Source organism: Carassius auratus, chromosome 6 (genome assembly GCF_003368295.1).
Source record: "Carassius auratus strain Wakin chromosome 6, ASM336829v1, whole genome shotgun sequence".
In the NCBI taxonomy this organism is placed as follows: Eukaryota; Metazoa; Chordata; class Actinopteri; order Cypriniformes; family Cyprinidae; genus Carassius; species Carassius auratus.
Genome location: NC_039248.1, coordinates 4,997,319 through 5,013,829, shown reverse-complemented (window position 1 = coordinate 5,013,829; position 16,511 = coordinate 4,997,319). Strand labels below are relative to the sequence as shown.

General features: G+C 38.2%; 1 protein-coding gene across 7 annotated transcripts in view; it reads left to right on the top strand.

Annotated features, from left to right (window-relative positions):
* LOC113091770 (phospholipid phosphatase-related protein type 5-like) overlaps positions 1–16,511 on the top strand; it is a 45,130-nt gene that overhangs the window by 25,600 nt on the left and 3,019 nt on the right. For 3 of the 7 annotated variants that reach the window (XM_026257406.1, XM_026257412.1, XM_026257423.1), the window contains 4 exons: positions 12,848–12,968; positions 13,235–13,485; positions 14,838–15,014; positions 15,979–16,118. In XM_026257406.1, the coding sequence (XP_026113191.1) occupies positions 12,848–12,968; positions 13,235–13,485; positions 14,838–15,014; positions 15,979–16,118 (689 nt within the window). Of the gene's footprint in view, positions 1–12,847; positions 12,969–13,234; positions 13,486–14,837; positions 15,015–15,978; positions 16,135–16,340; positions 16,350–16,511 lie in introns of all 7 variants that reach the window. The other 4 variants (XM_026257426.1, XM_026257417.1, XM_026257431.1 and 1 more) reach the window with 2 other exon arrangements.

The window sequence follows — 16,511 nt, the reverse complement described above, 5'->3', positions numbered from 1 at the left end:
ACCACTCAAGTACTGACACAATATGTACAGCAACCAACATTACAAAATATTGCTAGATTCATGTTCAACGGTTTCAAGTAAAACTGAACACACTTTTATCACCACTCCCTAGACATTGCACTTTGAAAGTGTTGTGAAATGTGCAAGAAGCAACATAACATAATTTTGCAGAAATGTTGCAATAGACACTGTTTTTTTTTTTTTTTTTTAGCTTGAGTTGAAATTATCTCAAAGCCCAATATATATTCCAGTATTGAACTGTCCAATTATGCTGTGTTATTAGCTTGTTGATGCAAGCGTTACTGTTATTATTGCTCATACTTGGGGCTAGCCATTTGAAAAAGCTTTAAGCATTAACCTTCAGTGCTGTTTGTGCTACAGGCAGTGTTGGGGGTAACGCATTACAAGTAACGTGAGTTACATAATTAGATTAATTTTTTCATGTAACTAATAAAGTAATGCATTACTTTTTAATAATAATAGTTGGAGAGGATAATACTCAAGCGCTGTGTGAAAATGATGTACCGTATTTTCTGCACTATAAGGCGCACTTAAAAGCCTTTAATTTTCGAAGAAAAAAAATGACACTGCGCTTTATAATCCATATATAAATTTAATATATATATATTATATATTATATATAATATATATTTTATAAATATAAATTTATAATTTGTCAAAATGTTGACATTCCCTTTAGCACAGCTTCATCTAGTGGATGCATAACGCAAACCCAGTCAGTTTGACTGCAGTATCTTCTATTCTATGCGTTTTATAATCCGGTGCGCCCTATATCTGAAAACAGTTCTAAAATAGGCCATTCACTGAAGATGCGCCTTATAGTGCAGAAAATACGGTAGTTCAAGACTAATTGTGAATGTACTGTACATTAATTCATCCCACTTAAAAAAAAAAACTGTTTTAGTATTCATCAAAATTAATTAAAACAGTCAAATGGAAACTAAGAATATGAAACTAGAACATTTTAAATAACACAAATGTATCTAATCCCATTTTATTAACTAACGTCTTTGCTGTTGACTTTTTATGATCCAATTCAACCACACTTATAAGCAAAACTTGTTACTTTAGATAAACCAACAATTCGACTTCATTGTTTTTTTTGTTTTTTATTGCTGAAGAGTGTTGAACCTTCTTCTCCTGTGTTCTACCGTACAGACATTAATTTACTTTTCCTTTAGCCTGAGGTTTATTCATTACACTTTTTGGTGTGAAAGGGCTTTACATTTGCTATAAATAGAAATGTATATTATATTAAAAACAATTAAGCCCTGCTCATATTAAAAAAGTAACGCAAACGTAATGCATTACTTTCCATAAAAAGTAACTAAGGAACATAATTAGTTGCTTTTTTAGGTAGTAACACAATATTGTAATGCATTACTTGTACCTGTAGTAACTTGCTACAGGTATGAATAAAACCTCAGATCATGCCAGTAAACAACCACTAAAAACCAAACCTTGTTGTTGTATGAAAAAAAAAAATCTAAGTGAAAAAGTCTTTGTCTGTGTTCCATGGAACCAGTAACAGCAGGTGAAACTAGTCCATTAATGGTGCTTTAATGAAATCCAAAACCGCTTACAAATGCACCTTCAATTATTCATGCTGTAATGTGAGTTTTTGGCAGTCTGTTTTTCTGGTAAATATGGAAGCTGTGTGCTTGATCTGAAGTGGGCTCTGGCCCAGAAGAGATATACAGCGTCATGCAGTCAGAGGCTGCAGCTGGCTGATGTCACAACTCTCCATTCATGATGGATGTTTGGGGACTGTGTGCTCCTATATACAAGTGCTGTGGGTTTGCTATAAGTGTGTTTCTGTGTCCTCATTCTGTTTGTCTGAGGATGCTAGAGGAGAGAGAGTGGAGAAAGAGAAAGAGAGACATGAAACCATGGTGTATCATCACATGCTCTTGTCTGGCATGGGGAACACAGTCAATCAGAGTCATACAAACGGTTAAATGTCCTGTTACTGCTTGGCCGATAAAATTTAAGTACAGGAACTAATAGTTTTTTTTTTATATAATTAATGTACTAGCGGGTGATGCTCTTAACTTTTTAAAAGGAAAAAAAATCTGTGAAATGAACTGTAAAACAAATGGAGCTGTGGTTGTTAGAACTACATCTAGAACCGTACAAAATACAGTAGCAAAATTTGATGGATTGAACTTAAATAATTTAATAGTAAAATTAATTTAAATGTACAATTAAAAAATTTATTTCATTAACTAATATAATGTTAATATGCTAACCTATAAAGGTATGAAAATCAGCTTGATAACTCTCTAATATACTGACAACCATCAAAAAACCAAGGGGTTGAAGAGACAGGCCTGGTCTCAAGAAAATGCACCGTGCTGTGCATTTAACCCCGAATTCATGCTCTGCATTTAACCCATCCAAAGTGGACACAAGATATATCAAATTAGAATTCTTACTGTTTTACACCATATGGAAACTTACTGTGAACCAATTAACTCTTTTTACTGCCAATAATTACAACCATTTTTTATAGGAACACAAAGTTTTAATAGGGCTGCATCTATCCATTTTAATCTGATGCTTCGAGAGGAAAACACTGATGGAGAATAGGGTGTAAAAGAGGAACGAGAAGGATAGAGAAACATTAAACGTGATTTTCTCATTGAGATCCGTGTCATCCACACTCAGCTCTTGTAAGTGTACACCAATGCCCAGAGGATGTGTTTAACCTCTCTCTGCAGAGACGATCCACAGCCTAATCTTAGTAAGCCTTAGATTAAGGCATCAGCTTTTGTTTAACACTCCTACTCAGCCTTGGGAACACTGGGAGTTGGCCATGTGGTCATGGAGCGAGAGATGTGCTGGAGTAAAGAGAGAAGCCAGACCGTTTGTGGATGGGAATATGAAAAATTGAGAAAATGATGGCCCTTTCACATTACTTGTGTCAGGATTTGAACACATGCTTAACACAAGCATCATGCACGGCTGTGACCTTCATATAAAAACCACCAAGGAAGGGCAATTCTTCAAGGTTGCCAGGTAGCAAGAAAGCTGGAAGTGTGCACAGTAAAGCAGTGAAAATGTGTGCTTGAGTTTAATATAGAAAAGAAGGATTTATCAAGCCAAACTGTTTGGCAATTAACAATGATAAATAGCATTAAAAGTGTATCTGTTAGCTAAAAGGGGGGCGGGGACTGTAAATTTGCTTTAAAATATAAAAAGCTTAATGAAATTGTAGTTAAAAAAAACAACTAATAGTTCAAAGGTTTGGATTCTGTACGATTATTTTTAAAGCTGCAGTCCGTACGTTTTGCCTCTTTGTCACCATCTTTGTTTGAAAGCCTGTAATTGCAGTTCCTTGCAGAATTCTATTCCATGAGTGGGTTGTGATCCACCACAGATGAATCTGTTTTGAGGTGAATGTGTAGCTGTCAGTCACTGCACCGGTGTGTATATTCACTGTACTTAGTGGAATATATGACCCAAATAAGAATTGTCACCATATATTGTCATCTAAACAAGTAAGTAACAAGTCTGCCATGATTTGTTCTGACCAACTGAGGAAAAAGCCATTACAATAAATCACGCTACCAATAGTGATTTAATCTAACGATCGATTGAATTTCATATAAAAAAATTCATTTAACCCAAAAAGCAAACTATGCTCCCATCAAACTGGTTGTCTTTAAAATACACATCTTGTGTAAACCCAGGCTATCTGTAATCAAAAGCACATTCAAAACTGGAATATAATTTAATTCACATGTGTTCAATATAATGTTTCTTGATTGCAATCAGCCATCAAAATGATTTTATGACAATGTTTTGTTCAGCAGCTAATAAGCGTATTGGAATGATTTCTGAAAGGTCATGTGACACTGAAGACTGGAGTAATGATGCTGAAAACTCAAACACAACTAATATAAAAAAAAATTCCATATTTTCAGTTGGTGTTGGATAGGTCAGATTTTCAGAGTAAAATGGAACACTAAGCATGAAATAAACAGAATGTTTTTTTTTATGAAAAATAATTTGGTGACATCAGCTAAGGCCAATTTGCTTTCACTTTTGCAGGACTGTGATATGAAGAGTGTAACACATCTGTAGCAGTAGTGTGAAAGTGCACAGCACATAACATGCACAATACAAGTATAAACACGGAAACATTTTGGTATAATATGCGCCACGTCACGTGACTAAAATTGCTTCATCGTTTTCAAAAGCTCAGTTTTCTCAGTCCACACTACAATGCGAAAACGGCCTTTTCAAATTTATCCACTTTAGAGAGCGTTTTCAAAAAGCTCTGTTTTGTTTGACTAAAAACGAGATCTCAGTGTGGACGGAAGGCCAAAACGGAGAGAAAAAGATGCATTTTCAAACGAAAATGTATTAGTGTGGACATGGCATGTCAGTCCCTGATGGCAGATGTCTGCAAATTCCTTCTTTCTGCATTGATGACCATTTAAAGGCATTTTGTATTATTTAAAATGTACCATATATATATTAAAGCATATATTTTACCAGTTTGTTTTTGGTATAAAATGCTGTCTGCTGTCTTTCATGGATAGTCACTAATTAAGTGTTTGTGTGAATTCTTGTGGCGCCATCAGCCAATCAGTGTTGGCAGTCCTGATGTCAGTTTCCTGCAGCTGCAAAGTGAATAGTCACTTGGCATTTGTGGCTCAAAATAACCTGGCTGCAGATCTAAGCGCCCAGAATTTGGCAGACTTTGAAACGTGTACCTCCAGGTGGTCCTGCGCCAGCCAAGCAACTTCCATTGAGCTGGGAATGCTAACGGAGAGCACTCTCTATTTATTTTAGACCTGCCATCACCAAGAAAAGTCATTCCAGAGGAAGTGCATGTTATTACATTTTGACAAATGCTTACAAAGAACAGACATTTGTTTTTCCTCACAGTAATGTGCACTGATGAATCATCTACAATGAGACTAAAACGATGCTTTAGGAAAGTAAATGGGGTCAAATTTGATTTCATGTTGACTTTAAAGAAGACAATAAAGCGTGAGAAATGAAGCCATTAGAATGAACGATAGAAAGGAACTGGTGGTGGGTAGAGAAATAGAGGAATGATGCTAACCCAGTTTTCCTATATGGTACTTGGAGAGACGCCTGCAGAAAGACAGAAGGACAAATCCCAGAAATCAGGAATGACAGAGTGTGAAGCCCACTAAAAGGACAAAGAAAAGGATGACTTGATGAAAGAAATTGAAGAAGGTTGTGATAACAGTGGACCGATTATGGACAGATCAATGCAAACACATTGATGCTGATATCTGTTTGCTATATTCAAAAGACAGCTAAAAATTGGGCTGCAGCATGTGGAAATGAATGTGATCTGTGATGTGTTGCTGTCTATTTGTGATCTGAATTGGATTAGAAAGAGCATGAGTGCATCAGCTGTCATATTAATGCATGGTAATGCTATGACAACAGATATTCGCCTGTATCCTCAAGCATGTCACCCAGATAAGATCCTAAGAGGACTGTCAGCTCATGTCCAATTTGTTATTTTATGTTGTCATTTATTCACCCTCATGCTGCGCCAAACCTAAATTACTTTTTTTCTTTGGAACACTAAAGGAGAATATTAGTAAAAGGTTAATGCTGCTGCTTGTTTACGATGAATGAGGAAATATGTGGAAACCCTAAATCAAATATGACATGAGAGCTATGGTTCACTGTTATGTTCCATGAACAGTGACATAAATTTCAGTTTTATGTTGTTGTTGTTTTTTATTGACAGCTGGTGACCATGATTTTTGTTGTGTTGAAAGAAAAACATATTAGTAATGACTTGCCTTTAAATTCCACAGAAGAAGAAAAAAAACATTCTGATTTGGAATGATATAAGGGTAAATAAATCTTGACTTTACTTTTAATATATTGCAGTTTGTTTGCTTTTTCCCTTTTTTATTCTCTAGAAAAGTTGACCTTGCTCATGTTCCAAACAGCCCCTTTAAGGCACATGATGTGTACAATGAATTATTAATATTGTTCTGTCACTGTGGACTGGACAGCATATTATAAGTATCCAGTCCACCGAGAGAATTGGTTTGCAGAGGAGAAGTGGGTCAATGCCCGGGGCACTGCACTGCCGGCGAAATGTCCAAAATTAAGTGACTTAGGTAACTGCTAGCTGGTCAGATTGGTTGTTTAAACCAGTGTTAACTTCATAGCTTTGATTATGCAACTGGCCCATGGTCTTTTCACTGAGGTCACTTACATTCTTGGCTGTTTTTTAAAATCTATTCAGACTAGACTTTTTTTTTTTTTTTACCAGAAAAGGTCATATAAATTTGACATGCCTACTTTAAGACTTTATCAAACATTTTTGTGTTTTTTTCTTCTCACAACCTCAGTAAAAATTACAGAGCAGATTGCATACTGTATTTTGGCTCCGGTATCCACTGAGAAATTTAATTTCAGTTAAGTTTTATTTTCACAATGCCTGTCCTCATTCAATTTGACCTTTGTCAAATGCCATAATTAAAGTACATTTTGTCCTTGTGCACAAATCTTCTGGCTGCCTGCTGCACGTCCATTACAGATTTAGACCCCTTTGCCAACATTCTGGGTAAAATAACAGTTGGTGGTTCAAGTACTGCTGGCATCCCATCTGATATAAAATGCCATGCCATCTTTGGTCAATCTTAAGGCTGCACCGCAACCAGAGATGTATAAAGTACTAGAGACCCATACTTGAGTAAAAGTACAAGTGCTCTATCAAAAAAGTGACTTGAGTAGAAGTTGAAGTGCTCTTTAAGCACCACACTTAAGTAGAAGTACTAAAGTATTCAACATTTTTTGTACTTAAGTATTGCAAGTAGTCTATTTTAAAATTTACTACTCAAGTACTAAAAGTAAAAGTAGAAGTATTGTGTTATGTAGCTATTAAATAAAGTAGTCAAAAGTTTGAACATATTGTTTTACTATTTCAAATGATTAACCTAAAGGACAATCACAATTCCTTTGACTGTAACTTCTTGTAAACACAAAATGGTTACTAGGGTCAGTTAGCCCAATTTGCTAAATTATGTCATTAATAACTTACCCTCATGTTGTTTCAAACCCTAAGACATCAGAGGATCATTTCGAATTTTTTGAAGCATCGAAAATACATTTTGGTCCAAAAATAGCAAAAACTACGACTTTATTCAGCATTGTCTTTTCTTCCGTGTCTGTTGTAAGAAACTTAAAAACAAAACAGTTTGTGATAGCCGGTTCGCGAATGAATGTAACCGGATCTTTTTGAAACAGTTCACCAAATCGAACTGAATAGTTTTAAACGGTTCGCGTCTCCAATAGGCATTAATCCACAGATGAATTAAGCTGTTAACTTGTTTAATGTGTCTGACACTCCCTCTGAGTTAAAAAGAACCAATATCCCGGAGTAATTCATTGACTCAAACAGTACACTGACTGAACTGCTGTGAAGAGAGAACTGAAGATGAACACCGAGCCAAGCCAGATAACGAACAAAACATTGACTCATTCACGAGTCAAGAACCGTTTCTGTCAGACGCGTCTGATTTGTGAACCGAGGAGCTGATGATACTGCGCATGTGTGATTTAGCGTGAAGCAAACCGACACACAGAGCGTCTGAACCGAACTGATTCTTTTGGTGATTGATTCTGAACTAATTCTGTGTTAATGTTATGAGCCCAGGTGCAGTCAACGCCAATGACGCCATTGCGTCGAGCGCAAAAGAATCGGTGAACTGTTTTCTTCAACTGGTTTATTGAATCGAACTGTCAGAAAGAACTAACGTTACTGGTCATCCGAGAACCGATGCAACCGGTTCTTGGCTCGTGAACGAGTCATTATCTGGCTCGGCTCGGTGTTCATTTCTCTCTTCACAGCAGTTCAGTCAGCACGAGCAGTCTTCTTAATCGCTTGATTCGCTCAATGATGTGCCAGCTTCATCAAACCTGCCATCTACAGTTCTGGAAGTGGTTTGTAATGGAATTATTCGTAACATTATTATAATTGTAACGAGTAACGATGCAGCACATAAAAAAATATCGGAGTAAAAGTATTAAACTCAGCGAAAATATGTACTGAAGTAAAAGTGGAAGTAGGAGAAAAAAATAATACTCTAGTAAAGTACAGATACCGCCTTTTAGTAGGCTACTTAAGTACAGTAGTGAAGTAGTTCTACTTCGTTACTATACATCTCTGACCGCAACACACACGTTTAAATAACCAACATTACGAAGAACTGAGGTAAACATGTCAGTATAGTTACATTTATATATTTATGTATAATATGAAAATCTACTCTTCCAGTCAAAAGTTTGGAATAATTAAGATTTTTTGTAAGTTTTATTTATTTTATGGTTCAAAACTACTGTAAATCATCAGTATTGCGAAATATTATTACAATTTAAAAGTACTGCTTTCTATATTAATTTCAATCTTTCAAAATGTAATGCATTCCTGTGATACAAAGCTGATTTTTCAGCAGTCATTACTCCAGTTTACATCATTACATGATCTGTTAGAAATATTTTGAAAACAGTTTTTGCTGCTTAATATATTTAATCTGTTATACACCATTTAAAACTCGAGTGAGCCTAGGGTTTTTGACATCACTAGTGTCTGCATTTTTGGTGCTCTATACTTTTCTACTAGAAGCTTTTGGTTTGACAGCTTTCCCAACTGCTGTGAAACGTCTGTGTGTACACTGTTCACACACCATATGATTTCCTCAGGAAACAGACATCCCTACTACCATTCACTTCAGCCATCATCTCTCTTTCCTCTTTTATTTAACCCTTTCTTTGCAGCTTGATTTCACTATCAATCTCTCTCCGTTTCCTATTGCTTTGAACTCCTTGCCCCACGTCTCTCCTTCAGTCTGTTTTCCCTCAAAGTCTTCAGAGTCAGCAGAGCTGTTTCATCAATTAAACATGTAAGCACTTCACTTCAACAGCTTCCATTAATCCGCTCTAAAGACCATGTTTTTTGTCCTCTCTTGCTACAGCTTCTAGAGGACAAGTTAAACCTTGTGTCTTAATTTATGACATGACATTGACGGCTCCATCTCTGTTTAGCGAGGATGATGTGGCCTTGGGGCTTTGCTGCTGATGCTAAACACTGGCATAAATAATTTCAGTTGCATTTTTCACAGTTCTGTAATTTTCACTGATGCTTTGGTTGATTTTGTATTCAACTTCAATCTCCTAAATTACTGAAAATCTCCAGTGAAGTAGCATGAAAACTGTCCATATAAAGTTGTTTTAATCTTATGAAGGCATACGATGTGGCCCTCGACTGTCCCACCGGGAAAGTCCCAGAGCTCTCTGCATGTCTGCCGCATACCAAAAACACCCTACAAGACTTGCTGTTTTGAGATACTCTGACCCAGTCGTCTAGCCTTCACTGTGACCCTCATCAGAGCCATTTTTCCTGCTTCCAACACATAAAATTCAAGAAATGGCTGTTCACTTGCTGCCTAATATATCCCATCCCTTGACTGGGATGTTATTCTCTCCACCTGTGAGTGATTTTAATGTTGTGGCTGATCAGTGTATGGTTCAAAATATTAAAAATGATTATAGCATGATTGTGTTCCATGCAAAAAAAAAGTCCTACATATTTGGTATGATGACAGGGTGGATTAGGGTTAGGGTTTCAATGACTAAATGAAATTATTTTTCCAATAAAGGTTCAGTTTTATACTCTGCTTTGTTTTACACAGAACTAACCAAAACAAAACATTCCTAATGTATCTGTGAATGTCAACCTACTCTACAAAGAGTGCTTTGAACTCTTAATTGTTTGACACTGAGGCATTCACTGAACTCCAGATGTGTTGTGTATGCGTGTGTGTCACAGTTTTTCCAGAGTTTTGAAACTCTTCAGAGCAGGTGTGTTGTAATCGTGATGTGTGTTAAGGATTTGAGAGCACGGTATCACTGCTGCTTCAACATTGCGGCTTCAGAGCACTTCAGATATGTCAAGCGTGTTCGAGTGAAATATTCCCTCTGTCTTTTTTTTTCTTCTCTCATACTCTTCCTCTGTCAGTCTATTTTCACCTTTTTTGTTATACCACAAGACAAGAGCCCTCAAAACGCTGCAATATGCCCCACAAAATATAATTCATGGAACATCACTAAACATTTGAAGGTTACTCAGAAATTCAGGCTTTTATGTGCCTGAATAATTTCCATTTTCTCTCAGCGAAAGGGTTAGAGTGGCATTTGTGAAAAATTAGGCATTAGACAGAAGATGAGATCTTTTAGCACAACAATGCATTATAACAAGCACCTCTGTTACCACACACTGACCCGAATCTTCATGTCTGTGGAGGTTAAATAGTTAAATAGACCTTTCATTTAGGTTAAGTAACTCTTAAAAAGGTGTCAGACTCCTGCTGTTTGAGATGGCACACAAAACGTTTCACAGGTGGACCTAAATCAGACATAGAAAATTGTCTTTATGAAAGCAGTACTGTATTGTCCAGCAGCAGTGAGGTCAAATTAATATTGATACAATTTATTTTTTATTGAATGCAATTGCTGAAAATACGATTCATTCATACAATGACTTAAAAACACTGCTTCTATGATGAGCATGCTTTTATATTCTGTATTAAAACACATTTTGCTGAACATGTAGTAGAAAAGTGATACTGTCCAGAAATTATAATGAAGAAAAAAAGCCCCCAAATTAATTTCATTATTATTATATCTTAGAGGGAAAAAAAATGCCATAGGCCTATACTACTTAACAATATCTGAAAACTGTTTTTCCACCAAATCAAAGTCATGTGGCTTCAGATGGAATAACAGAAAATGATAGCTGGAGAACTTAAAGATGTGTGTCAGGGAGTGTCTTTAAACTCAGGATATATACTCAGTATATAAAGAAATATGTTATTACATTTTTACATGTGTACACTATGAGACAGATTTAGAGTCATTAAACCTTTCTTGAAAATGTTTTTCAAAAAGGAAAATTCATGTTTTCAAAACCATATCAAGATACAGGTGTTGGTTTTCCTGCTGGGCATCACTGCCTGACGCACCTCCTCCGGTGCCTTTTGAACTTGTGTGTCATGGCACCTCACTGAACACTTTGTGAGCCTGAGCGGGTCGTCAGCTGGGGACCACCACTCATCGACGTTTCGCTCCTTTAACCCCAGTACGTCTCGTGGTGGCGGAGCGATGGCAGGGATCTCTCCCTGCCACCCCCTGCTGATGCCCTAGGTGTTTGCCCCCCAAACCTTCTCCTTCCTCCTTAGCCACAGCCAGAAGCTGCCTTTCTCTGCCTCCTCTGCCCGCTCTTTCATGGCTTTCCGATGCCTTGCTCCTGTGCATCCCATGTCGCGGAGTAGGCGAGCGGTTGAGGAACCTACAAAGCCCCTACACCCCACTTCCACAGGGCAGATAACGGCTTTCCAGCCCGCCTCCCTGCACTCTGCCGCCAGATCAGAGTACTTGGCTCGCTTCCGCTCATACGCGGCCTCCACCCCCCCCACCCCCCTCCCATGGTACAGTGAGTTCCACGAGGAGGACGGTCTTGCAAGTCTCTGACCACATTATGAGGTCGGGCCGCAGGGATGTTTCCACTATTTCCCTGGGGAACTGGAGCTGCCTTCCCAAGTCGACCCTCATAGTCCACTCACTTCCCGGTGAGAGGAGCCTTGCTGTGTCTCTCTGGCGGGAGGGTCTGATGCTCTCTCCAGCCCTCGCGAACTGGATGGCATGCCAACCTCGAGCGGAAGGTCTACTATTCGCCTCCTTTCTGCATGACTCTGACACCTCTGCCAGCTTTTCAGTACTTGGTCATGTCGCCACCTATAGCGGCCTTGGGACAATGCCGTCGTGCAGCCCGACAGGATGTGCTGGAGGCTTGCGTTGCTGGTGTTACAAAGGGAACATGTCTCTTCGGCCCCAAACCATTGGTGGAGGTTTCGGGGACAAGGCAAGGTGTCATAGGTTGCTCTGATCAGAAAGCTGAGCCTAGCTTGGGGGATCTTCCATAGGTCGGACCATGACATGGACCTGTCTGTGAGGCCTTCCCATGACGTCCAACGTCCTTGCTGGCCCTGGGACACAGCTTTGACGTTAAGGCGTTCGTGCTCAGTTCTTGCCACTTCCGCCACCACCATGGCTTTCCGGTCTTCTTTGGAAGCCTTTGACCAGAACAAGGGAACATCGCCCCTCCCAAGGCCTGCTCGACCCTCCTGGACTCTGCCAACCACCTCGCGGTGCTTCAGCCTAGTGATTGCCATGTCGACCTCTTCTTGGGCTTTCCACTTTCTTCCCGTTCTTATCTGGGTGCCCGCTGCTCTCACCAGCTGGTCAGTGGTTTCCCTCAGCTCCAGCACCAGCCGAGCCTTCTCTTGCTTGTATCCCCCGCTGATGGATCGCAGTGGTAGTTGTAGCGTGTTGTAGAGTACTTTTTTTAAAGAACTTGACATGTTTTAGACTAGAGTTTAACTCTTTTTTTCCCATGCACATTTTCATTTGTCATTGACTTTCAGTCAGCATGTGATGTTACTTTCCAATCTGTGAAGATTCATGTTTTATGAATGTAGTCCCATTAGGGCATATTGAAGATTTAACCTGTCTCAGCTGTGCTGGTGCATTTAGCATTTATACATGTATGGGATTGAAAATTAGATTCTCTCATTCTCCTGAATCTCTTGTAATTTTTAGAATTGGAGCACGAGCAGTCTTGACAATGACAAATGTTTCCTTGTACATTTGGCCATCAGTTTAACCAGTTTAAGGAAAATGTTGTGGTTCCCCCCCAAGTGCTGTTCTCTGTAAACTATGTGCACCTGAGAAATCTCATTCCTGGGTCTGTCTGCTGCAGATTCTCCTGGGGGAGCTCGCATCCTTCTTCACTAAACCTGAGGCCACGCAGGAGAAGACAATTGTTACGGCTGACTGCTGCTATTTCAACCCGCTGCTGAGACGCATTGTCCGCTTCCTTGGTAAGCAATGCTTCAAGGTTTATTTTGAATACTTATCAAACTGTTAAACTTCCAGACACATAGGTGGCCTGAGAGTGAGTAAAGGTTAAAAATGTGTGCTATTTAATATTTTTGTGAAAATGCATCCTTTCAAATAAAAATTGAATTGTCCCTTAACCTTTTGAACGGTATACTGTATATCAAACTTCTTTAAATGTCCAAATGTATGTGAAAATCCTCTCGTAGTTATCAAGTAGTTGATGAAATGATTTTTTTCTCTTGGTCAGGTGTGTATTCCTTTGGCCTCTTTACCACCACCATCTTTGCCAATGCAGGGCAGGTAGTGACAGGAAACCAGACACCTCATTTCTTGTCTACCTGCCGTCCAAACTACACAGCACTGGGCTGCCACTCAGCGCTGCAGTACATCACCGAGCGGCGAGCGTGCACCGGAAACCCTTACCTCATCACCTCCGCACGCAAATCTTTCCCCTCCAAGGACGCAGCGCTGAGTATGTACTCAGCTGTCTATACAGTGGTGAGTACATCCAGGACAAGAAATCAAACATGACACAGCATGCAAAGAAATCACAGTCATCCCTTCTTTGAATAGTGCTGATGTTTTAACTGACTCAAGAGATGACAACGATGATTCACAATATTTGGTCATCACCATCTTACTGTTCACCAGCATAACTGGATTCTGATCCCCAGTTTTGCATTTAATTAACCAAAATACAAGAATTTTTTTTTTCAATATTTAATATATGAATTTTAATAGCTTATTTATTTATTTATAGCTTATATATATAAGAAATTCATAATTCTATTAAGAAATGTGACATTTATTGAATAAAAATACAGTTTAAAAATAGCAGTTTTTGTTGTTTTTTGTTAGATATTTTTAAAATGACATTTTTAAAGTTTACAAAATAATTTCTTAATTTTTTTAATGTTTCTGAAAAAACATCATAATTACAAAATACAATAAAATTGTAAATAATATATATTTAAGCACAAAAAATTAATAATTCAGGTCCTCAATTTAGTATTTAATTAATACACAGTGAAACAATGTAATATTGTAAATGATTGTTAATGTTTAAAATTATGTTTATTTTTTTAAATCTAATTAATTGTTGCCTGTGATAGGCAAAGCGCAATCGACAATGTAAAGGCAAAGCCATTACTCCAGTGTACTAAGAAGTTTGTGTTATATAATCCTTAGGAAATGATCATAATGTGTAGATTTAGTGCTTAACATTCTTCTCCTATTATTAGCACACTTGAAAATGATCGTGCTGTTAAATGAAATATGGAGTTGGCAGTGCAGTGTCTTTTGCACATGCTGAAGTATGGTGTACACTTGAACAGCATAGCGTGTTTAGGTACCATGCAATTACACATTTTATACCAAAGGGACCCCTAGGGACAGCTTGCTTAGGGACCGTAAATCTCTAAACATGCCCCTGCACTTGTAAGTCTTTGTAAACTCTCCAGTTTCAAGTCAAATTTTGATTTAAAAAATGTCCTCTTGAAACCTATTGGTCCCATTAGTGTTGCACTTTTAAGGGGTGAAGTCTATTATATAAACCACTGGATCTAACCATCAGAGAAAGAAGTGGATGCGCAGACAACAAGATGAGAAGAACATAGTCTGTAATTTGAGAAACAGCTAGAAGCTCCATTATGCAGCACACAATAAACTCCGGCTTCATCTACAAAAGTGAAGAGAAGAGATGCTGCTGGCCTTCAGGCTGTGTTTTAAAGTAACAACACATTGCAAATAAAAATAAAAGGGTAGAATGGCATGATGCATGGATAAACCTTTGAGGTGTTGTATTGCTGAGCAAATAGTCTTGATAGATGTGTATTTTGTGTTTTCTGCAGATGTATATAACTCTGGTATGGAGGACTAAAGGCACAAGGCTGACCAAACCCACTCTCTGTCTGACTCTCCTCTCATTGGCTGTTCTGGTGGGCATTGTGCGTGTAGCTGAGTACCGCAACCACTGGTCTGATGTTCTAGCTGGAAATCTCACCGGAGGAGCCATCGCCGCTTTTCTGGTGAGAATCTGCCAGCTTTGGAAACCAACATACGCTATAGCCAAGCGGTTCAATGCATACTCAACTCAAGAACATACACAACAGTTCAAAAGTTTGAAGAAATAAGAAATGTGAATTTCTTACATCAAAAGTGATGGTAAAGACATTTATTGCGTTACAAAATATTTATATTTCAAAAATGCTGATCTTTCGAACATTCTATTCAGCAGTAAATAATTAAATTAATACAACGTTTATGGTTTCCACAAAAAATATTTAGCAGCATAAAATAATAAGAAATGTTTCTTGAGCAGCAAATAAACATATTTGAATTATTTCTGTAGGATCATGTGAGAAAACTGGAGTAATCACAGGAATGAATAGCATTTTAGAATATATGAAAATATAAAACATTTTTTAAACTGTAAAAATTTTTCACAATATTACTATTTTAATGTATATTTTAACTAGGAAATGCAGCCTAAGTGAGCTTAAGAGACTTTCAGAAATATATAAAATCTTACTGATCCCAAACCTTTGAAAAATATAGTATTGCATGTACTAAAAAAATTACACAATAGCTGAAATCTGCTTCATAAGATTGCATCTCGAAGCCTTTGTTGCATGCTGGCATTGGCAAATATTAGCATCTAGCTAATTGAAAAAAATCCAATGTGAATTGGGACACGGCCAAAGTCTCACGCCATGTCAGAGGGTGAAACAGGTCATTACTCTGAAACACACACCTGTTTAACAGCTAATACTAGTACTCAGATGTTTAGTGAGTCTGTAGCTAATCCACTGGTTTTAGACTTCATCTTTCATCCTCTTAAATCAAGTCCAATCACAACCATGCAAAGACTGAACATGCTCTGGGCATTAAAGCCTTCATCCACAAAAGGCAGATCCTGCATTCTCGTAGTATAAATGCCTCGCACGTTTTTATTGTCATTATTAATAACCCTTGCTCTTGGTTCACCTCCAGGTCACATGTGTGATCAATAACTTCCAGCAGACTCAGTCTCAGCTGCCACCGTTACCGCCCCCTGTGTACCTTCCACGGCCGGAGCCCTCGCTCAACGTGCCCATGGTGGCCATGCCCTGCGTAGAGAGTCCACTCGAAAAGTTAAGTGGCCCTCAGGTAAGGGGTGACGGGTGGGTGCATTGGACACCAGGAAGGCATGGGAAATCTAAACAAGAGCTTACAGCTAACTGTACTGTATAATAATGTACCTATTCTTCAGCTGAATGAGGTCTGCTGCCCACATACTTGCGGTTCTAAAATAGCCGTGAATAATGGGATCATATATCCAGAATGTGGTAATACTGATATTATTGGCTCTGAAGAGGAGTTTGGTGCATTGTTTTTATTTTATACATTTATACATTTTTAAGGCATCATAGGTGTGCTTCAGATACCGAACAATATCATAGTCTCCTTGTATTTACCAGATTCTTAGCAAGCATTGCATACAAGGTCAGAAATAAACATTTTACTTAAGAGGCAACATGTGCCCC